This window comes from Urocitellus parryii, chromosome 14 (genome assembly GCF_045843805.1).
Source record: "Urocitellus parryii isolate mUroPar1 chromosome 14, mUroPar1.hap1, whole genome shotgun sequence".
In the NCBI taxonomy this organism is placed as follows: Eukaryota; Metazoa; Chordata; class Mammalia; order Rodentia; family Sciuridae; genus Urocitellus; species Urocitellus parryii.
The window spans coordinates 65,621,607-65,643,640 of record NC_135544.1 but is presented as its reverse complement, the minus strand read 5'-3'; the positions used below and the strand labels follow the sequence as shown (position 1 = coordinate 65,643,640).

The following is a 22,034-nucleotide window of genomic DNA, read 5'->3' as shown; positions in this document are numbered from 1 at the left end:
AGATATCTATGGAACAATTCAACTTCAATTTTTTGAATTCATAAAATAAATATTATCACAGGTTTCTAAAAACATCAGTGACTGAATTTCAGAAAAAACAAATCACTAGCCAGGCATGGTGGTGGCATGCCTATAACCTAGTGTCTCAGGAGGCTGAGGCAGAAGGATCCCAAGTTCAAAGCTAGTCTCAGCAACTTAAAGCGACCTGTCTCAAAATTAAAAATAAGAAGGGCTGGTGATATGGCTCAGTGGTGGAGCACCTCTTGGGTTCAATCTCTGGTATCAATAAATAAATAAAAAAAAAATCACTGCCCAAAATTCTTTCTATACCTCGGTTCCTCAGTTCTCTTGACACTGGCATCATGTTGTATAGTGCTTTTTCTCTGAAGCAGACAGGCACCAGACTTTAGAAAACAAAAAACAAAAAAACAGTACTATTGATTGAGTTATGTTCTCAGCCCTTTATTTTCAATTTTGAGACAGGTCTCCCTAAGTTGCCCAGGTTGGCTGCAAACTTTTTTGCCTCAACCTCCTGAGTAGCTGAATTACAGGCATCCACCACTTTGCCCAGCAACATTTAACATTTTTATCATTTAACTTCTGTACTTGACAACTCCTATAACTGGTACCTCAATATACTTATATATACTAAGTTAATCAAAAGCCAACATTAAATAGCAAACTTAGGAGCCAATTCCAGGGGCACATTAAAAACCAGTGTTTGTCATCATGAATTATGCAAATCCACTCACCAATACACATATATGTAAATATAAATTTGATGAAAAAATATTAGTGTTCATGAAAAACTGAAATGCAATGTAACTATTATACTAATAATTCTTGTTTAAAAAAAAAACCCTACAGATGAAGGTGTATTTTTAGTTAACATTTAATCAAAATTGTGTTTTCTGAAAAATATTTAAGTACATATTAAAATACATGTCTTCTTTTAAATCAGATATTCTTAACAGGGGTATGCATTAGAGACCCCGATATAAATGTTTAAAACACATATTTAAACTAAACACTTAGATTTGAATTCTCCTATACTCAACCTTAATTTGCACACTGATTTAAAAAAAAAAAAAATAATCTATTTTGACTACAGGCCAAAGGCTGCAATTACTATTTATTTCTGCTCTAAGTTTGCTCCACTAGACCCAGATCCTGTCAGTCACAGACCTATTTTTAGTTCAAGGGCCTTCCAAGTAGGAACAAGCTGAAGCTCTCCCCCATCTTCCCATTAAAAAACCTGCAGCTTAGAGTCCATTTACTCATAAGTAAAAAATAGCTACCTTAATTATTTCTATATTTCATCTCTTATTAACAAATGAAAGTTGATATGCAAACATTAAATCAGAAGAACACATTTTAGGTTCAATATAAAATCCAAGATTCATTTTACAGCATTAATGATTTTATTTTATTATGGTAATCATTATATTATGACTTTATGCAGAAACTAATAATGGCATCCACTGAAAAATCCTTTTGAATTCCTAATTGGGTCAAATTATTTAAAAATTAACTATGCCTATTATAGTAAAAAGTAAGGGGAAATCTCCCACAAAACACAGTAAGACTGTTTTATTAATAATAATAATAAAAAGTGCTAAGAAATTGGCTAGTGTATTAATTAAGCTCCCAAGAATAAAGTATCTCAAAATTGTTATGCCAGGTAAAAGCTACTGAGATATTATATGAGAGTATAGAACAATCATCATTAGCTATGAGAAATGTTTCTGCTGTTGTTAAAAAGGATATATAACACTTGGCTTAATTTGTCTTCAAAATTTTACTTTTGTGAATTTAATACATAAAAAACTAAGATCAATTACTAACTACTCAACACAGGTTTTTTTGTGTTACACACATAATTCATTAAACAAATGCAAATGATAGTCACAAGGAAAAGAGCTTCTTACCTTTCGAATAACTTGTTGCTGCTGTGCATGCTTTGCTCTTAATTCAGACACCTCCTTCCAAAGGGACTCATTCTCACTATTATAATTAAAAAATAAATAAATAAATAAGATTTAGTCAGAAAACCAAACCCCAGTATCTTAATTAAGAATACTACAGAATTAAAAAACACAAACCTAGAGAACTTAACTATGTTTGTTTTCACTATGATATGTATTTTTATGAGACTAGAAAGCTGGTTCAATAATACAGGAATGACAACTATCTCAACACAACTCCAGAATCATTCCTTTTTTTTTTTTTTTTTTTTTTGAATCATTCCTTCTTAAATGTATTATCTGCTATTCATGGCAAAATATACAAAAAAAAAAAAAACCAAAAAAAAAAAAAACACTTAAAACACACTTCTATATCCATATAGTAGCAAGCAATTTACTCCTTTTGATAATGTGGTTCACTACTTTTTTTAATGTTCATCACTTAAGTGAGGTTAGACTTTGTGAATCACCTTAGGAAAAAAAAGTGACATTTACTGAACAATTGATGTGCTTCAGGCACTATGCTAAACGTTTCAATTAAGCATTTAAATTTCTCTAAAATCAGCCAAGTAAGGAAGAATTGTCTTGAAAGATTAGGACATTGAGGTACAGAGAATTTGTGGGAACCTGCCCAGTGTCACACAGATAATTCTATAACTGTTAAAGCCAAACTAAAGTGAGACTCTCAAACTACCTTGATAACTGTCTCAAACAAGCATATGCAAGCCACTGTTTTATTTTTTTAAAAGATGGAATATTCAACAATGTCAAACCAATAACTTGCCCAATACTAAGATTTTTTTCCTTTGCTGTTTCTTAATTGAAACTGCACTGTCATTAGCAGAGTGAAAATGGTGAGAAGATATAAAAGATAATCTACCAATTAAATAATTTTCAACTTTTGTTAATCTCCACAAAAGCTATTTTTCTCAGTCTGAATTATTACAAAAAGAAATGTGGATTTAAATACAGAGGTATATGAAAAGGAGATTTTCTTTAATACTTACTTACTGAATAACTGCTATATTTTTTCAGACACACCTTTAAAGATGCTATTATCTGCCTACTAAAGGAGGAGATCATTGCCTCTAACACTTAAAGGATGATCTGGGGAGCTAAACTGAGATTCAAAGAATTAGGTCAAAGTATAGCCAACAGACACATCCTCAGTGATTAAATAAAATATGCAAAATGGAGAAATTTATATTTATTCAAAAAAAGAACCAAAGCCCAAGGTTACTTTAAAATATAGTTAGGAATATGCAAATCAGTCCATATCTGAAATGGGTAAAGAATACATCAAGGAACTACTCTCAAGCCCTTGGAAACTATTAAAGGGAAAAATCTCAGCTGCTTACTAAGAGTAGTAAAATACCTCTCTCTCTCTCTCTCTCTCTCTCTCCCCTCTCGCCCCCCCCTCTCTCTATTTTATATATATATATATATATATATATATATATATATATATATATATATATATATAAACTTATTACTTTGGTAAGTTAGGAAAACCTATCAAGTAATGTCATAAAACAAAACAAAGCATCTTTTTGAAGAAAAAGGTTTAAATAACATTCTCCCACACCTATGCAGAACAAATATCAAGTAGGGCAAATCTCTTGGGTTCTTTTATTCCCAACTTTGTGTGTCCTGTTTTTTCCTAATAGAACTCATGGAAGAATTTTAAAGGAGGAGAAGGGAAAAAAAAAAAAAAGGATGAGTAATATATAAGATTTTTTGTATGTGCCCTCTTTTGTTTGTGAACACCTAAGTAGAAATGTATTTCCTACACTAAAGACTTATTGTTTCTTCAGTAATATTTGTTTATCAAATTGTTTTGATGTTCTTAGGTTCATACGTGATCCTGACCATCACAATTAAAACATATTATTAAAGTTAAGTCTATGACTACAAATCAAAAGTAATAAGAACCAATGCACCAGACAACTCCAACACCCAACACATTAGTATTATATTTGGAAGAATGGCTTACCTTTTTAATTCTGAAAGTCCGGACTCAATTGTTTCCTGTTTTACTTGAACCTTCTGAGCACTACTTACAATTTTTGTTAAATCTTCCTGGCGAATTTTATTTTCTTCTGGTTTTGAAGACGAAACCTTCCAAAAAGCAAATTTAGAAAATCAAAAATACACGGCACACCCATGATTATAATTCAAAGCTTCCCTATTATAAGAATTTTTTGTGATCTACTCAAAGGGAGATTTTGTTCTAAAAGCCCAGGGTGGAATTCTAGGAAAAGAATACACTTCACAGCTCATCCAGAGAGAAAGCAAGAAATAATCAGAAAACAAAACAAAAAAAAAAATTTCTTTAAGTTTCCATGAGCAGTAACATCTTAGGGTTTTTTTTCTTTTTCTTCTGCCAAATTCCCTGTAAATTTCTCAAGCCTTTTTATTACCACATTCCACTTTTAATTAAATTTATACAGTAATGGCTACATGGCAGGTCATTTTCTTTCATGGTTTACAGCCCTTTTATGGATTTAGTAAAAATATCTTATTTCAGCAAAAGATATTCATTCAAAAATGTAACAATTAATGCCTATCATGTACAAAGGACTTATTCTGTACAATGGATATATATCAGTAAACAACAAAAAAAGTCCTACAGTGAGGACTTTTTTTCAGTCAACACAGGAATGAACCTTCCTATTATAATAATGACTCTTCATCCTCAATCAGAATGTTGTAAGCATTTTCCTTTCATCAAGAAAATGAAGAATGAGCTCTCACTACAGATGAACACAGGGAAAGGTGGAGGATAGAAAATTTAATTAAAGTTTTATTGGTCTGATTCATTCTAACAAAGAACACCTGTGTATTTTCTGTACATTCTGCATTACAATAGCTAAAACTGCTCATTGGTCAATCATACATGTCAAAATCTTGGCTAAATAATGTTAACAACAACTCACCTTCCTTTTAATGTTCTCCAACAAGTCATCCTGGCCTTGTTTGAAGTAAGGATGCTGAAATTCAACAGGACCATCTCTTTCCTGCTTTACTATTCCAGAGTCAGTATGTACTACTTTACGGAAACCATCTGAAAAAGATTGAAAATTTACTCAGACTGGAATTAGACAACAGTCAAAAAGGCACACTGCTTGTGTGGAATTTTCCTTTATCAGCTTAATGAGAAAAAAATGGTTTAATCAGTAATTGGTTAGCAGAACAAATAAACTGCTGTCCATACTTACACATATTTAGTTGCCTTACAAAGCTTGCCATGTTATTGTGCTTGAAGTATTTTGGAAGAATTTCTTTTGCAAATCTTTGTTCATCCAAGACCAGAAAACTTTGGCCATTCTAAAGAAAACCAGAAAAGGTCAATTAGTTAAGGTTCTCTGGCACACTCATATATATGAATCCCAAACCTGTCCTGACCAGTCCTTCCATGATACCTTCAAATCAAAATTCTATTCCTGATAATGGCAACAACAAAAAATTGCAAGTAAGTGCCAAACTGCAATTAAATTTTTTGATATCTACCTGACACCAAATACTGCATTATATCATTAGCATTTCCATTAAATAAGAAAAATAGACCATTTCTGCTATCTGTATAACAATAAAATAAATAAGATAAATTAAAAGGAAACACATTTTATCAGTATCTGTAGTAGACACTATACTAAGATGCACTGATTACAAATCAACTGCAAAACTCTAAGCTATATGTTTACTACATTAACACTGAAAGTTAACAGTGGCCAGGTGAGGGGGCCCAAGCCTGTAATCCCAAGATTTTCTCTGTGTAACAAAACAAGCAGCTATAGGCAACATATAAATAGACTGATCACGGCTATGTTCCGATTAAATTCATAAAACAGATGACTGGCATTTGGGCTGTAGTTTATCAATCCTTGCTCAGAGTTCTAAATGTCAGATTTCCAGTAAGTTCCACCAGTCCAACACAAATGACTTCTCTTCCATTCAGTGAAATATGGCCACACTTTCCCCAACAAGGCCAGGATCCTAGCTTTGAGGGAAGTGTCCCTACTATGGCATTATCATAGCTATACCAACACTGCCTGTTCCTACTAACTACTCCTATATTCTTTAGAGTTTTCTTTACTCCAATTCCTATGAAATAGTAATTCTATTAAACTTTCCCTATTGAAAATATTCTGTGGATGTTGTCTTTTGATTGGATCATAACTGACAGACTGTTAACCTGTTTGCTCTCCTTTATGGTACTTATCACTGCTCAGTTATTCATATTGGCTTATTTTATCTATCAGTACCTTCTACTAGAATGTAAACTCCACCAACAAAAGCACTTTGGTTCACTACTGAATAAATTCCTAGTACCTAGCATACTGGGCATTAACAGGTCCACAACAAATATTTATGATTAACTTACTAAATGAATCTTTAGTTCAATAAACTCAATCATATCTGTCGAATCTCAACTCTTGGATAATATCAAATAAAGATGAAAGTTTCTTATTTGAATTTGCATTGTCTTCCTCACACAAAGCCCTCATTCACTCCTATCATTCTGTGTCTCTACTTTGGTATTCCTTCAGTCTCTACTCTAAAATTAATAAATTACATCTTTGAGTACAAAAATTCTACCTTATTGCCATAAACCCATGAGGCTCAAGCAATTCAACAGTGAATTCTCCCTTCTCCCTAAACATTTTACAAGGGTCAGAAAGCCATTACTGAGTGGGACAAGAGATTGGTACCTTCTCCTCCATCCTTACCCATAAATGTTGGCAAACTTTCCAAAAGTAGTCAGTAGCCATTGCTAATGCCTAAATTAAACTTTTGGCACTCTTAGTGTAGAATGCTCAAAATGTTCTTACAAATAATCTAATACTTTAGGATCACTGAAAACAATTTCCAGAATATAAATGTGCAACTTTAACAAGTCTGTAACTTCTCAATGTTCACCAATTATTTCTTAAGTCTTTAACTCCTCTTTTACATATACAAATAAAAATAATTTGCAAATGAGTCTTCCAACTTTTTTGCAGGCCCATCTAACTTGGATTTTACCCTTACTTTGCCATGTTTGTGTTTCACTCTAGAACATCGAAACAATGCAATGGTTGCCAGGATATTCAAATTCCTTCAAAACAGCTAGAAAACACTACAGTTTTCTGGTTTGCTCCCTCCAACTCCTATTTCTTTATTCATCTGTGCTGATTTGAGAATACTAGAGAATTGCCAAAAGGCACAAAAAAGTGGAACAAATGGGTATGAGGCCTCTAGTGAAATCGTGCATCCTTCTCAAGCAATTTGAGAAACAGAGACAAAGGTAAGAACACTGACCTTATAGTAATTTCCTTCTTTTATGGTACTTTATAATAATTATCAACAGTCAATAGCAGTAAAAGCTGTTCTTCACTATCAATGACAAGAACTTTCATTTAACCTCCATAACCTCTTGTCTCTGTATATCAGGTTTCCCCAGTTTCTTCCTAGCTAAACATGTGTCCTTCTCTTTAGGATATATTACATTTAAAAACATGCTTTAGGTTGTCTGAAAATACTATCTCTTTTCTTGACTGTGGAAATAAATTGTTTACCTGAACAAAGAACTATTATATGAAATTTTGAAGTTATGGGAAATGTTTAAAAAAAAAAAAGACAACTTTTTGTTTGGGGAGAGAATAAAGGAAAAACTGAAATATGTATAGTGTGTTTTTCTTAAAGACCTTGGATCTAAAGACTTATTAAAAATTTTGAGTCAGTAACAAATTTAGTATAATTTTGATCATTCACAATATTATTTCTGTTTAATGAAGAGAGGATTATTTCACTTAATTTTGTCAAATTTCAAGAAAAACTAAAGTTACGTAAGTCTTTAGAACTGTTAAGCCAAACTTTCCAAACTGCAGCTGGTGAGTTTTCTGTCCTTGCCTTACACTCAAGTTAGAGATTATTTTCCGCCACTGGGGGAAAAAAATGCCTAAAAGATTGCTTGGTTCCCAAAACATCTGCTTCTTCGAAAAGGCCTTAATACGATTTTCAATCAGATACTATAAATGCTAAATTACCTCAACAGAAGTGCAGTACAAGTATGGGAAAATAAATAAATAAAACAAACAACTATAAATAGCAACTTTTGAAAGATGCGGGTAACTTATTTTGGTTTTTCAACTAACATCACTGTTTAAAAGTTTTACCTTTCAGTGTCAGCACTGCTTTTAGAAAATATGTGTGACAGCATGATTGAAGATAGGCAGGTGCACTAAGCTACTAGGTTAGTACTAGATAACATTTATCCAGATTTATCCACTAACTTGTGAAGGATATCATTTTTTTTTAAACAGAGAGAGGGGAGAGAGAGAATTTTAATATTTATTTTTTAGTTATCAGCGGACACAACATCTTTGTTTGTACGTGGTGCTAAGGATCCAACCCGGGCCGCACACATGCCAGGTGAGCGCACTACCACTTGAGCCACATCCCCAGCCCCATGGACATCATTTTCGTACACAATTAAACATGGAACCAGGCATGATGGAGCACACCTGTAATCCCAGCGGCGCAGGAGGCTGAGGCAGGAGGATCTTGAGTTCAAAGCCAGCCTCAGCAACAGTGAGCCACTAGGCAACTCAGTGAGACCTTGTCTTTAAATAAATTACAAAATAGGACTGGGGATGTGCTTCAGCAGTTGAGTGCTTCTGGGTTCAATACTCGGTACCAAAGAAATAAAATAAAAATTAAATATGGTGCTAATCTCTATATTAACTTTAGTACAGTTGGTGGAGCTCAGAAATCTATGTTAGAAGATTGACCTTGGGGATCAGAAATCCATGTTAAGAGGCTGATCTCCAATCTTGACTAGCTGTGTAACTATAGCTGAGTAATTCAACCTGTCTAAGCCTAGAATCCTCAATTATGGTGGGTGAGATGGAGTTAAACTAGATGATCTCTAAAATTCTTTTCAAATGTTCTTTATCATTTCTACCACTAGCACAGGGATTTCACTCATTCATCAAACACTAAACACTTATTGTAACTCTGGCACAGACACAGACCTGAGTTCATTTACATTTTCCTACTGGTATATTAGAAAAATGAGTAGTTAAAATATACACTAAAAAAAAAATAAAATAAAATTTAAAAAAATAAAATAAAATATACACTAATCTGGGCACAGTGTCCCACGCCTGTAATCCCAGTGACTCAGGAGGCTGAGGGAGGAGGGCTGCAAATTCAAAGCCAGCTTCAGCAACTTTTGAGACCCAGTCTCAAAATAAAAAATAAAAAGGGCTGGGGATATGGCTTAGCAATTAAATGCCTGTGGGTTCAATCCCCTGCGCAGGAAAAAAAAAAAAAAAAAAGCTGACTTAATAATTTAATAATGGAATAAAAAATTACTGTCTTATTTCTTTGCCTTAAAATTCATGAAATTAAGTATTTGTGGATGAGTATGAAACTCTGCAATTGATACTGCAGGTGTGCGTGTGGTCAGGTTGCTAACCCCGCGCCCAAGAGCCCGGCCTGGGTCTCAGGGTTCCGATCCCTACCCGAGCCGGATGGAGGATGAGTGGGCAATAACGCGGCTCCCGCGCCCGAGGTCCGTCGTCTGCCCAGGCTGCGCGGGGCCGGTTCCGAACGCGACCCGGCCGACCGTTACGGGCCGCCCCGCCCCCACCGCGGCGCGCGCCGAGCGGCGCGGCCGGGCCCCAGCTCCCCTCGTGAGCCATACCAGGGGTCCTCTAGAGGCTGCGCGCAGAGGCCGCGCGCGGTGCCGCACAGCCGCCGCGCGCCTGGCAGGGAGCGTGGAGCCGCCGCGGCGCTGCCGGAGGCGGCGGCGCTGCCGGAGGCGGCGGCGCTGCCGGAGGCGGCGGCGCTGCCGGAGGCGGCGGCGCTGCCGGAGGCGGCGGCGCTGCCGGAGGCGGCGGCGCTGCCGGAGGCGGCGGCGCTGCCGGAGGCGGCGGCGCTGCCGGAGGCGGCGGCGCTGCCGGAGGCGGCGGCGCTGCCGGAGGCGGCGGCGCTGCCGGAGGCGGCGGCGCTGCCGGAGGCGGCGGCGCTGCCGGAGGCGGCGGCGCTGCCGGAGGCGGCGGCGCTGCCGGAGGCGGCGGCGCTGCCGGAGGCGGCGGCGCTGCCGGAGGCGGCGGCGCTGCCGGAGGCGGCGGCGCTGCCGGAGGCGGCGGCGCTGCCGGAGGCGGCGGCGCTGCCGGAGGCGGCGGCGCTGCCGGAGGCGGCGGCGCTGCCGGAGGCGGCGGCGCTGCCGGAGGCGGCGGCGCTGCCGGAGGCGGCGGCGCTGCCGGAGGCGGCGGCGCTGCCGGAGGCGGCGGCGCTGCCGGAGGCGGCGGCGCTGCCGGAGGCGGCGGCGCTGCCGGAGGCGGCGGCGCTGCCGGAGGCGGCGGCGCTGCCGGAGGCGGCGGCGCTGCCGGAGGCGGCGGCGCTGCCGGAGGCGGCGGCGCTGCCGGAGGCGGCGGCAGCAGCTGCTCCCCGAGAACGCCCACCACGCAGGCGCAGCAGCCCTCGGCCCCGCCCCCCAGCCAGCCCGGCCGGCACTAGCAGTAACAGGTGTCAGACATTATCAAAAACTCCATACCTGAAAATATTCCCAACTAAGTGATCATCTACCTCAAGAAAAACCCAAAATGCCTCATGAATTGATTCCAATAGTCCAAGTGCCTACTAAAGTAAATGTGGTGTCGATGTTCATGATCATCCTGTCTAGAATCTGTGTGTTTGGAACTAGAAAGGGTCTCGGGCCATGGAGGCCACCCATCCGTCCATGCATCCTATCACAGAGAAACTTAGAGCAGACTGGATAAGAGGCTGGAGAGGGGTCATCCTTGTTTGGAAGCAGAGTCATGATCAAATACTCTAGGCACCCAGACACCACTCTGCGGGCCACTGTTTGGGGAATTCGGTAATTCACCCTTAGCTCCTCATCAAGTTACTCAACCCCGTCTATTAGCACTTCCATCATCATAATTATAAAATACCCGACTACACACATGGCCGTCTCCAAAGAACACTTTGCCATTTTCTATTTAATGTTTGAAAAAGCCACTGATGAGCAACAGCCGGCGTTGGAACCTCTGCCTACTCCCCCGACAGCTCTCCTCAGAAGATGCCAGAGGCAAAGCGAGGGCTGTGTGCGTGTGGTCAGGTCGCTAACCCCGCGCCCAAGAGCCCGGCCCGGGTCTCCGGGTCCCGATCCTTACCCGAGCCGGATGGAGGATGAGTGTGCAATAACGCGGCTCCCGCGCCCGAGGTCCGTCGTCTGCCGAGGCTGCGCGGGGCCGGTTCCGAACGCGACCCGGCCGACCGTTACGGGCCGCCCCGCCCCCACCGCGGCGCGCGCCGAGCGGCGCGGCCGGGCCCCAGCTCCCCTCGTGAGCCATACCAGGGGTCCTCTAGAGGCTGCGCGCAGAGGCCGCGCGCGGTGTCGCACAGCCGCCGGGCGCCTGGCCGGGACGGCGAGCCGCGGCGGTGGTGCTGGTGCTGCCTGAGGCGGCGGCGGCGGCGGCAGCACCTGCTCCCCGAGAACGCCCACCACGCAGGCGCAGCAGCTCTCGGCCCCGCCCCCAGCCAGCCCTGCGGGGCGCTCAGCTAGGCTGGGAGGCCCGGCGACTGCGCGTGATAGACAAATCTCTGTGCTCCGCCCATGCGCGCTGGTCTCGCGCCGGTCCTCCTCGGAGCCAGTCCTAGGCCCCGGCCGCGCCACAGAGAAAAGTGATTGGATGCTGCCGGCGTGATGGGCGGGAGTTAAAGGGGACGCTGCCCTCTCATTTGCCTTTTATACGGGAGGTTTCGCTGTAGCGGACCTCCAGTTAGGAGAAGGCACTTAGTTGCTGATTAGTATCTCTCCAAGTCGCTGAAGCCTTTGGGGGCTCAGTTTCCTCATCTGATACGGGGGATAATACCAGTGGCTATGACACAAAGGTGAGTGCCTTGTGATCATGTGGGCTTAGAAAAAGCATGTAGTCGGTATGAGCTATGGTGGCCAAGGTCAGCCAAGCCAAGCCAAACCTGCAGGACAGGTGATGGAAAGGAGCAGTGAGCCTGGGGCAAAGCCCGGAGGCTACTCATTAAGACATCACTCAGGTGGGCCTTCCCTTCCCCCACCTCAGAGGGCCAGTGCCCCAACCCTGCACAACCACTTTGTGCTTGTCACGGAATGCCACCCCCTCCACCAGCAACAGCACAAGCAACTCCAAAACCAGTCTCTTCCCCTCCGTCTGGTCTCTCCCCTCGCACATCTGAACCCAAAGGGCGCATTCAAACTTCCCCCAGCCTCCAGGCCCAGGTTCTGTCAGACTTTCTATCAGAGGCGAGGGAGGGAGTGAGTGGGGAGTGAGTGGGGAGGCCTACCTGCCTGCACATCACCTGAACATCAGAGGGGATATTTATCCTCTGGCCTGTGCCTCTGGCTTCCTCTAGTGTTCATTATTTGTTACTTCTGTGATCTGTAATACAAGAAGAAAAAGACCACCGCTAAGAGAAATGTCTACTAGAAACCTGAACCTGATTTTCAAAGATCCCAAATGGCATTTAATGTGATTAATTTCCTAGTTTCCACTTTCTCTAGGCCCCTAGTGTCATTTAATATGATTAATTTCTTAATTTCCATTAGAATTTCTCATTATTAGAAAAACTATGTTATTGAATGTATTTTAAGAGTGTTGCATTTCCTAAGATCAGATTTTCTTCCCTTCCTTAATGTTATTTTTTTAAATAAAAAATAATGAAACTGACTAAATACTGTTCACTTCAGGTACGACTATACACAATGGCCTATTATGTATATTTATAATAAGCTCATAACATTTTTTAAAAGGAAACTGTGATATATACTTACAATGTAATATCATTCTACAATAAAACTGGAATGAAATACTAAAAAAAGATAAAATAGGAACACATAGCAAGTGCTTCTCTTGAAGGTATAATTTTACAAAAAAGTATACAGATGTTAAAGGCATATGATTTCTCCTATTTATTTAAATGATTCACTAGGATATTGGAAGTTCAGAATATTTCTATATTATGGTTGTTATATCATTAAATACATTTAAAAATTATTCTCTTAAATTAAAAACACATGGTCCCTTCTGAGATGTTAGGAAACAAGTACAGCACATTATAATATTTAATGTTTTATTTACATTAATAACTATGTTATAGAAATCAGTAAAATGTCTGAAATTCTGTTTTTATAGGCATGGATCCATTGAGTATTAAAAACAGGCAAAATAAACTTCAAAGATGCTTTAGAAATGACAAGACCAGTCCTCCCCAAGCCTGCCAACATCAAGAAAAAATACTAAGGGAAACAGAGAAACTGGCACAAAATGAAGGCGACTCAAGAAACAAAATTACTATAGGTAGTGTGATATTCTGACTTGGATCTTAGAATACAATAAGATATATTGAAGTTAGAAAACATAAAATGTGAATGAAGCTGTAGTTTATTTAATAGTAGTGAACAAATGTTGGTCTTTTGGTATTAACAAATATATCTTGGCACCGTAAAAAATAGCATAAGGGGAAACAGGATGGAGAATATTTAGGAACACTTTGTGTTATCTTTGGAACTTTAACAAATAAAATTTTATTCCAAAATAAATTTATATTAAAAATTTCAAGTTTAATTAAATTGATCAATTTAATTAAAGAGATTTATGGTAAATTAATTTTTTTTAATTTAATAGCACTCATGTTTAATGCTTTAATTCAATTTTATTTTATGTAGATTTTTAAATTAGTTCTATAGCAGAGCTTAAAAACTCATGGGATGGGGCTGGGGATGTAGCTCAGTAGTAGAATACTTCCCCAGCAGGCATGATATGTGAAGACCTGGGTGAAGCTGGGAGCACCAAAAAGAAAAAATGTGGGATAAATGTAAATTTGGCATCTCTAGGTTTTGGAATTGACTCTTTTCAATATTTTTTAAAAAGTATTTTTTTTTTTTTTTGGTAATCAAAGCAACACATATCTTTTGTTAGAACAAAAAATAATAAGAAAGGTGATTAATGAAAATTAAGAGCCCTGTAACTGCTTTCCCCATCTCCACCACATCACTCATCAAAAGACATATATATATATATATATATATATATATATATATATATATATATATATAATTATTTGTATGTGGCACTCATAATGCACCAGACCACATTATAAGTGACTTACATATATTGACTTGTTTAATGTTCCTAATAAACATGAAGAGGCCACACAAAATGAACATGTACCTCTATTATTCTCATTTTATAGATGAAGTAAATGATGCACAGTGGTTTGTCTTAGCTGTCACACAACCAGCATACTACTAAGGTATCTTCAAAATATTCTTATCTTTTGTATTCCTAGATTTACCAATTGTGAAGGCTCTTTATTGGCTTCTTGCAATGATAGATGAAGATTTAGCTCATTTTTACCAAGCTCTCCTATATCCTGATCTTGCAATTTGTTTTAATAAGAAAATCTGTCTTCTATAGAATCCCTTTAGTTCCTGCCATTTTAAGTTTTATGCTACCTCGACCTCTCGTTTTTCCAACTGTGGAGAGTGCCTTTTCTCTTTCCACTCTGTGCTACAGGAGCAGCCTCCCTGCTTATCTGGTCAGTTCTACTTTCCCTTCTTTCCTTTCTACCTCCAGACAACAAAGCCACATCCCCAGTCCTCTTGACCTTTCACTTTTAATGAGGTTCACATCACTGCATTCTACTCTATAGCCACAAGACTTTCATACTTTCTCTGTAAGTTGATTCTAAAGTACAAAATTCAACAGAGTGTTAACACTATTATGATCCTGTAAGTATTGTTGAAATATAATGTTAGGAATGCATTATATTTGTATTTCCAGGCTAGTCTCAGCAATTTAGCAAGGCCCAAAGCAACATAGCAAGAACTTGTTTCAAAGTTAAAATAATAATATAGGACTGGGAATGCTGTTCAGTGGTAAAAGTGTCCCTGGGTTTAATCCCCAGTGAGGGGCAGGTGTAGGGGGAAGCTATTCATCTAATGGTCAGAAAGTGAAAGAGAAAGGGGAAGAACAATGTCCCACAGTGTCCTTCAAGGTCCTTCAAGGGCAAGTCCCCAAAGGCCAGAAAATCTCACACTAGATCCCACTTCTTAAAGTTTGTACCACCTCCCAATAGTGACAAGTTGCAGATCAAGCCTTTAATGCATGTGCCATTAGGCGACATCCCAGATCCAAATTATAGTTCTATTACAATATTCTGCTGAAGGATGATCCAGATCTGAATATGGGCAGAAGGGAAAGGAGAATGAGGGAGGATTTTTGATTGTCTGAAAAGACGTACGAAAATTGAAGGAAGGAGGCAGCTGGCGCCCCGGGCCTGGGGCCGCCGCAGCGAGCGGGGTTTGCAGCGAGGGCGGGAGCGGGAGAGCCGGCGCGCGAGGGAGGGAGGCCGCCCCCTGCGCCCCTCCTCCTCGCCCTCCTCGGCGGCCGCCGCCTCCCTCCTCCCTCCTCCCTCCCTCTCTAAGACATCCCCGCACGGCCGGGCCGCCGCGGCCACCTTCCCTGCCCAAGCTGCAGGGCTCCGGGCGGCAGTGCCAGGGGAGCCCGCGCCCCGTCAGCCTCGCGCCCCGGCCCCCGCCCTCCCCGGCCTCTTCCCCGCTCGCCCCCCACCGCCCCCGACCGCCGGAGCCCGCAGCCGGGAGCACTACCGCCCTCGCCGCCGAGGTTCCTGCCTAAAGATCAGCTGGGTGCCCCCTTCTGCCCGCTACCCCCTCCAACGCCACCCCATCACCATGCACTCCTTGGACGAGCCGCTTGACCTGAAGCTGAGCATCACCAAGCTCCGAGCGGCGAGAGAGAAGCGGGAGAGGGTGCTGGGTGTGGTCCGGCACCGCACTCTGCACAGGGAGCTGGGCCTGGTGGATGATAGCCCCACATCTGGCTCCCCAGGCTCCCCACCCTCAGGCTTCCTGCTGAACCCCAAGTTTCCTGAGAAGGTGGATGGACGCTTTTCTGCAGCCCCTCTGGTGGACCTCAGCTTGTCACCACCGTCTGGACTGGACTCCCCCAATGGCAGCAGCTCACTCTACCCCGAGCGCCAGGGCAATGGGGACCTGCCTCCAGTGCCCACTGCCCCGGTACTGAATTTAGGCTACCCTAATCCAGCAGGACCTCATTTTAACTTGATTACATTTGTGAAGATCCCATTTCCAAAGAAGGTCACAAGCACAGGACTTCCAGCCTCTGCGATATTTGGACAGTGTCCCCAGCTCCTTCCAGTTCTTCCTACCCCTGGGCTCTGGGGGGGCCCTGCATCTGCCTGCTTCCTCCTTCCTCACACCCTCCAAGGACAAGTGCCTCTCGCCAGAGCTGCCCCTGCCCAAGCAGCTGGTGTGTCGCTGGGCCAAGTGTAACCAGCTCTTCGAGCTCCTGCAAGACCTGGTGGACCATGTCATGCCTATCACGTCAAGCCTGAGAAGGATGCAGGGTACTGCTGCCACTGGGAGGGCTGTGCCCGCCATGGCCGTGGCTTCAACGCCAGGTACAAGATGCTCATCCACATCCGCACGCACACCAAAGAGAAGCCGCACCGCTGCCCCACCTGCAATAAGAGCTTTTCCCGCCTGGAGAACCTAAAGATCCACAACGGGTCCCACACAGGTGAGAAGCCCTATGTCTGTCCCTATGAGGGCTGCAATAAGCGCTACTCCAACTCGAGTGACCGCTTCAAGCACACTCGCACCCACTACGTGGACAAACCCTACTACTGCAAGATGCTTGGCTGCCACAAGCGCTACACAGACCCCAGCTCTCTGCGCAAGCACATCAAAGCCCATGGCCACTTCGTGTCTCACGAGCAGCAGGAGCTCCTGCAGCTACGCCCACCCCCAAACCACCACTGCCCACCCCTGACAGCAGCCCCTATGTTAGTGGGGCTCAGATCATCATTCCCAACCCTGCTGCCCTCTTCGGAGGCCCCAGCCTGCCTAGCCTGCCCCTGTCCCTGCCCCTGGCCCCTGGCCCCCTCGACCTCAGTGCCCTGGCCTGTGGCAATGGCGGGGGTGGTGGGGGTATTGGCCCTGGGCTGCCAGATCCTGTTCTGCCCCTCAATCTGGCCAAGAACCCACTGCTGCCCTCTCCTTTTGGGGCTGGTGGACTGTGTCTGCCTGTGGTCTCCCTCCTCACTGGCTCCGCTGGCGGCAAGGCAGAGGGGGAGAAAGGGCGTGGGTCAGTGCCCAGTAGGGCCCTGGGCACAGAGGGCTGCAAGACTCCTCTCGAAAGGACGGAGAGCAGCCGCTCCCGGCCAAGCCCCGATGGACTCCCTCTGCTTCCAGGCACTGTGCTGGACCTGTCCACAGGCGTCAACTCAGCAGCCAGCAGCCCAGAGGCACTAACTCCTGGCTGGGTGGTCATCCCACCAGGCTCTATGCTACTCAAACCAGCTGTAGTGAACTGAGCCTGCTTACCTACCTACCAGCTATGACAGCTCAGCCAGCAGCTCTGGGCCCCACCCTGACGAACAGAAACTCTTTTTTTTTTTTTTTTAAAGAGAGAGGAGAGGGAGAGAGAGAGAGAGAGAGAGAGAGAATTTATTTATTTATTTATTTATTTTAGTTCTCGGCGGACACAACATCTTTGTTGGTATGTGGTGCTGAGGATCGAACCCGGGCCGCACGCATGCCAGGCGAGCGCGCTACCGCTTGTGCCACATCCCCAGCCCCAAACAGAAACTCTTCTTCGAAATAGCAATAATGTCCTACTGCCCTGGGGCCTGGTGGTCTGTGCTCCCTGGGAATCTGCAGTCCCAGATGCAGTCCTTGGGCAGCAAGGATGGTGCTAGAAGGTCACTGTTGCCTTCCCAGGTCCCAAGTGAGGACTTGGCCCTGACCATGCTCTTGGGTGCTGAGGCCTTGCTCACCCTCAGGCCCCTGCCCCACAGCTTCTGAGCCCTCTGCCCATTCTCCACCGAACCCTTAGTCCTTGGTTTCCCACCCTGGTGCCTCCTTCATCCCAGGGCCAACTTGAGCAGGTTGTCTTCCCTCACTTGCCCACTTGCCAGCCACAGAGGCCAGCAGCGACTGCTTCCCGTGTCCCAACACTGGGAGCAGGCAAAGTAGTATCTGCCCTCCTGTTGGTCCAGACCACCCCCAACTTTATGTGATGTGCTGTGAGGAGCCCCCACCGGGCCATAGCACCCATGCAGGCTCACCCTAGACCCCTTTCCCTCTGGCCTACCCCCTGGAGGGAGAGAAGATAAGATGCAGACCCTGGCTAAGCCACAGGAAGAAGCCATGCTGTTCCCCACCCACCCCTATGACAAGGTGCCTTCCTGCTCGCTAGAGAAGGGAGGCCTGCTTGGTCAGCTGCCATCATCCCTCATTCAGCCTGAATCAGACTGCACTGCCAGAGGGCCAGCAACATTTCCAGGTGAAGGGCCAGCTGACCACTCACTTGCCCCTATACCCTGGAAGGATCTGACTCAGGCATCCTGAGCGTATGGGAAACATGGAGCCAGGGAGGGAAGGTGTCAGATGGACAGCCCTGGTGCTAGGACTTAATCCAGGCCCAACAGGCAGGGCCAGGCCAGGCTCCATCTTGGTCATCCCAGCTGGGACTGGCCTCATGGAGAGGCCTACAGGGCACTGGTACTGAGGCAAGAGGCAGCTTCTGGTCTTAAGGCACCAAGACAGCATGCAGGGGGGGAAGTGGAGGGAGCTTTCTGGCCATTGACTGAGGCCTGGGTCTGTGGGAGACTGGGCAGCCAAGCATGGCTACGGGCAGGCCCAGCCCCTCTGCCTGGGAAGAGCTGGCTGGAGGAAGGAGCTGGACTTGGGATGTTGTTGCCTCTGGCTTTTTCTCAGTTGAGCCTGATCCTAAGAGACTCCCACTCAGCCAACTCCCCTAGGGTCTAACTACTATGCAGGGGCCAGAGTATGTCAAGGATATAGGTTATTGATCCCACTGCCCAATCTCCAGAAGTTAGGCTATCCCAGCATGTCCCACTCAACCAACCCTGGGCCTTTTGTTCCCTTCCTGCCAGCAGCTGGGAGCTCTGGCTTCTAGAGCACCTTTGTCACTAGGCTGCAAAATAGCCAACCCCCTCCAATTCCCCACCCACAGAACAAAAGAGCCACCAGATGGCAGTGGGGTCCTCCATAGCCCTGTGGTTCCTCCGAGCAGTTCTGATCCCACTCTTTCCTGGACTGCCCTTCTGTCCTAGAAGGGTCACCCTGACCTGGCAGTCCCTGCTGCTGGTCTTAGAACCCCAGTCCTGACAGGGCCTGGCCAGGCTGGCTCTGCCCCTTGATGGGGCTGTGAGCAAGGTAGAAAGGAGCTGGTCTTTTTTCTTTGGGTCCACCCTGGACCCAAGCACCCCCCTCATCCCTGTTAGGGCCCTAGGCCTTCAGTCCTTAGCTTGGGGGATATATGGTTTGACTCAAGCCCAGGAGCAGAGGAATAGGGCACTGGAAGGTGACATTAGCTCAGCATGTGATTTGGTGATAGACCAGGCTTGGAAGGGCCAGTATACTTTTCGTTGTTGTTGGTTTATTGTTGCACATTCCAGGATATCAGTATTTTAACAGGTTCTAAGTGCCTTTCTATTGTAGCTTATGTTTTTCCTTCTCTTGGCTCCATTGCTGTTAGCATAGAGTTTAAAAAAGAGATAAGCTAATGACTATAACAATATATTCCTCCATGTGAGAGGAAGTTTATAAAGAAACAATAAAAGTGAGTTGCAAAGATGAAAAAAAGAAAATTGAAGGAAGGAAGGTTTTGTTCCCAACCTCGAGTGCGGGACCTTAAATGTCAGGCTGAAAAGGTGTGGACATTACTCTGTAGTCAACAAGGAGCAGCTAAAGCAATGAAAACTATTTTTTTTTCTGATTTATTTAGAAAGGATTATACTTGTAAGAAATTTATTAAAGCTAAATGTACAAACAAAGACATATATATATGTCTTTGTTATATATATATATATATATATCCCTAGAATGTGTGTGTGTGTGTGTGTGTGTGTGTGTGTGTTTCCATAGAGTAAATAAGAGTAAAATAGCTTGTGGTAATGAAGGCAGTATCTAAGACAATCTCAAAACTGGTATATTCCACAGATACAGCAAAATTATCCAGACCATACTGTCTAAGGGGAAAAAAAAGAGGAATAAAATTAACATTCTTGACTTCTTACCTGGCATAAATTATTCTGGATACATTTAAAGCTTACCCTAAAGTTGTATTATGTTTCCAAATAGTTTATTGCTTTAATCTTAAAACTTTTGTTTTGTATTATTTTAATGTCAAACATGATTAGTTACTTTCCTAATTTGTATATAACACAAATTCCTACCAAACCCTGTAACTCAGTATTCACTGATTTGGACTTTTAGTTTACATTAGTCAAACATGTTTTTGGAATGACTGTAAAGATCAGCTTAAAGACCCAGAGTCCAAATAAAGTGGAACAAATGAGAATCATGCAATGGACTGAATGAAATTCAAAATCCTCGTTTCTCTTAGTAGCTCTTTACAGCATCTTTATGTTGTGACTATTTCTTACGTGAACATTTTCTGGTGAGTTGTGAGAAAAAAAGATGCTACTAGTAAAGAAAAGAAGAGAGTTGTAAATTCTGGGACACAAATATAATTTGTCTTCAGTTCTGATGAAATTTAAAGTATTCAGGGTGTTCTAGTGATCATTGGTTCTAACACTAAGTTAGTAACTAAATTTGTGATTGCCAAACAAATGTCAGAAAGAGCTTTTTGTTACTTGCAAGATAGTATCATTAATTTTTTGCTTTTTTTTTTTTTTTTTTGGTACTATGGATTGAACCCAGGAGTGCCTAACCACTTAGCTACATCCCCAGCCCTTTTTTGTATTTAATTTAGAGACAGGTTCTCCCCAAGTTGCTTAGGACCTTGCTAAGTTGCTGAGGCTGGCTTTTGAACTTGCAATCCTCTTGCCTCAGCCTCCCAAGCTACTGGGATTACAGGTGTGGGCCACCACACCTGGTTCAATAATCTTAAGGAGAGGCCATCTGAAAGTTAATTATATCTAAGAAAAAAGTAAAAAAGGACATTAAAACTACAACAATAACAAGGCAACTGATTCTGTTAAAATGAAAGGATACTTACTTTATTACTGTCTCTATTCAGTCCATATAGACCAAATTAACCCTTGATATTTTAAATGATTTCCATAGGTGGATAAGTTAGTCTCAACTGGAATGATCGTTTTATGCAAATTTAGTGCTGGTAGAACTAAATTTTTCTGATAAATCTATAGATAAACTAATGCATGGCATTTTTGATTATACTGTAGAAGTACCTGCACATTTTGCTGAGCTGCATGAGCTGATCCCTTGTTGTACATCACTGTCAATGGAGAGAGGGGAAAGAAAATGTCAAGGAGGCAGAAATTGGTCTTGAAACTTTAAAACTGTAAGTGGAAAAGGGCACTGGATTTTGATACATTATGTGTAGTTTACAGACATAATTTTTTAAAAAGTAGATATTAGCTTTCAAAAATAAATGATGAAACCAAAACACGCAATCTTAAAGTTATATTTTTTTCTCTTAAATCCTGTGTGGAGTATATTTGCTAATGATTGGAGGAAGGCATCTTATGACATTATTAGAACAGTTTATTTTTGTATTTTATTTACGTATTTATTCTTTTATTCCTACTCCTCCCTTCCATTTTCACAAAACCAATAACTAATGTGTTTCATGTATGTCCTATGCTTTATACATTTAAAATATTTTATACATCTTTTACTATTAAAACAGAATTCCAAATCCAAACCAAGCTAAAAATCTACTTACACTTTTCAATGATTTTTTTTTTTTGTACCAGGAACTAAATCCAGAGATGCTTAACCACTGATATTATTCTTGATCTTATAAAAAATAAAAACATTTTCCCTTATTTGGTGTGTATCTGCATGTTCTGTTTTTGCTGTTGTTGTTTACAGTTTTTAATGAAAAAAATGTGGAAAGTATTAATTAGGATAATGAGTCAGAGAAAAATAAATGACATATTATCCCACTGCTTAAAGATGGCCAGTTATCATATTGGCTAATACTTTGAAAACTTTTAAAAGTGATTGTTTAAAAATAAAGTTGAGTTCTTATGTACAAA

At 42.7% G+C, this 22,034-nt stretch overlaps 1 protein-coding gene, 1 long non-coding RNA gene and 1 pseudogene across 4 annotated transcripts; 2 read left to right on the top strand and 1 right to left on the bottom strand.

The window, feature by feature from the left end:
* Positions 1-290: 290 nt before the first annotated feature.
* LOC144250099 (heat shock factor protein 2-like) lies at positions 291-9,652 on the bottom strand. The gene is made up of 6 exons (XM_077792486.1): positions 9,473-9,652; positions 5,183-5,291; positions 4,901-5,028; positions 3,958-4,082; positions 1,929-2,004; positions 291-404 (listed from the first exon to the last, which is right to left on the bottom strand). The coding sequence occupies exons 1-6, from the start codon at positions 9,650-9,652 to the stop codon at positions 306-308; spliced, it is 717 nt and encodes a 238-aa protein (XP_077648612.1). The 3' UTR covers positions 291-305.
* Positions 9,653-11,700: 2,048 nt separating this feature from the next.
* On the top strand, positions 11,701-21,820 carry LOC144250161 (uncharacterized). Of its 3 annotated transcripts, XR_013342414.1 has the most exons (5): positions 11,701-11,852; positions 13,130-13,294; positions 14,190-14,249; positions 21,216-21,334; positions 21,750-21,820. It is a non-coding gene; the product is annotated as an uncharacterized LOC144250161 (long non-coding RNA). The 3 variants fall into 3 exon arrangements; XR_013342413.1 differs by lacking the exon at positions 14,190-14,249; XR_013342412.1 differs by lacking the exons at positions 14,190-14,249; positions 21,216-21,334; positions 21,750-21,820 and having other exon boundaries at positions 13,130-13,588.
* LOC144250233 (zinc finger protein GLIS2-like) lies at positions 15,691-17,354 on the top strand (annotated as a pseudogene).
* Positions 21,821-22,034: the final 214 nt, after the last annotated feature.

Excerpts from the sequence above, each read along its gene's own strand:
- LOC144250099 (XM_077792486.1), bottom strand. The coding sequence starts at position 9,652 with ATGGCTCACGAGGGGAGCTGGGGCCCGGCCGCGCCGCTCGGCGCGCGC. Across the intron at positions 5,029-5,182 it reads TGTAAGGCAACTAAATATGT|ATGGTTTCCGTAAAGTAGTA; the intron begins GTAAGTATGGAC and ends AATCTTTTTCAG. Across the intron at positions 405-1,928 it reads AGCAACAAGTTATTCGAAAG|TCTGGTGCCTGTCTGCTTCA; the intron begins GTAAGAAGCTCT and ends TGTTTTCTAAAG.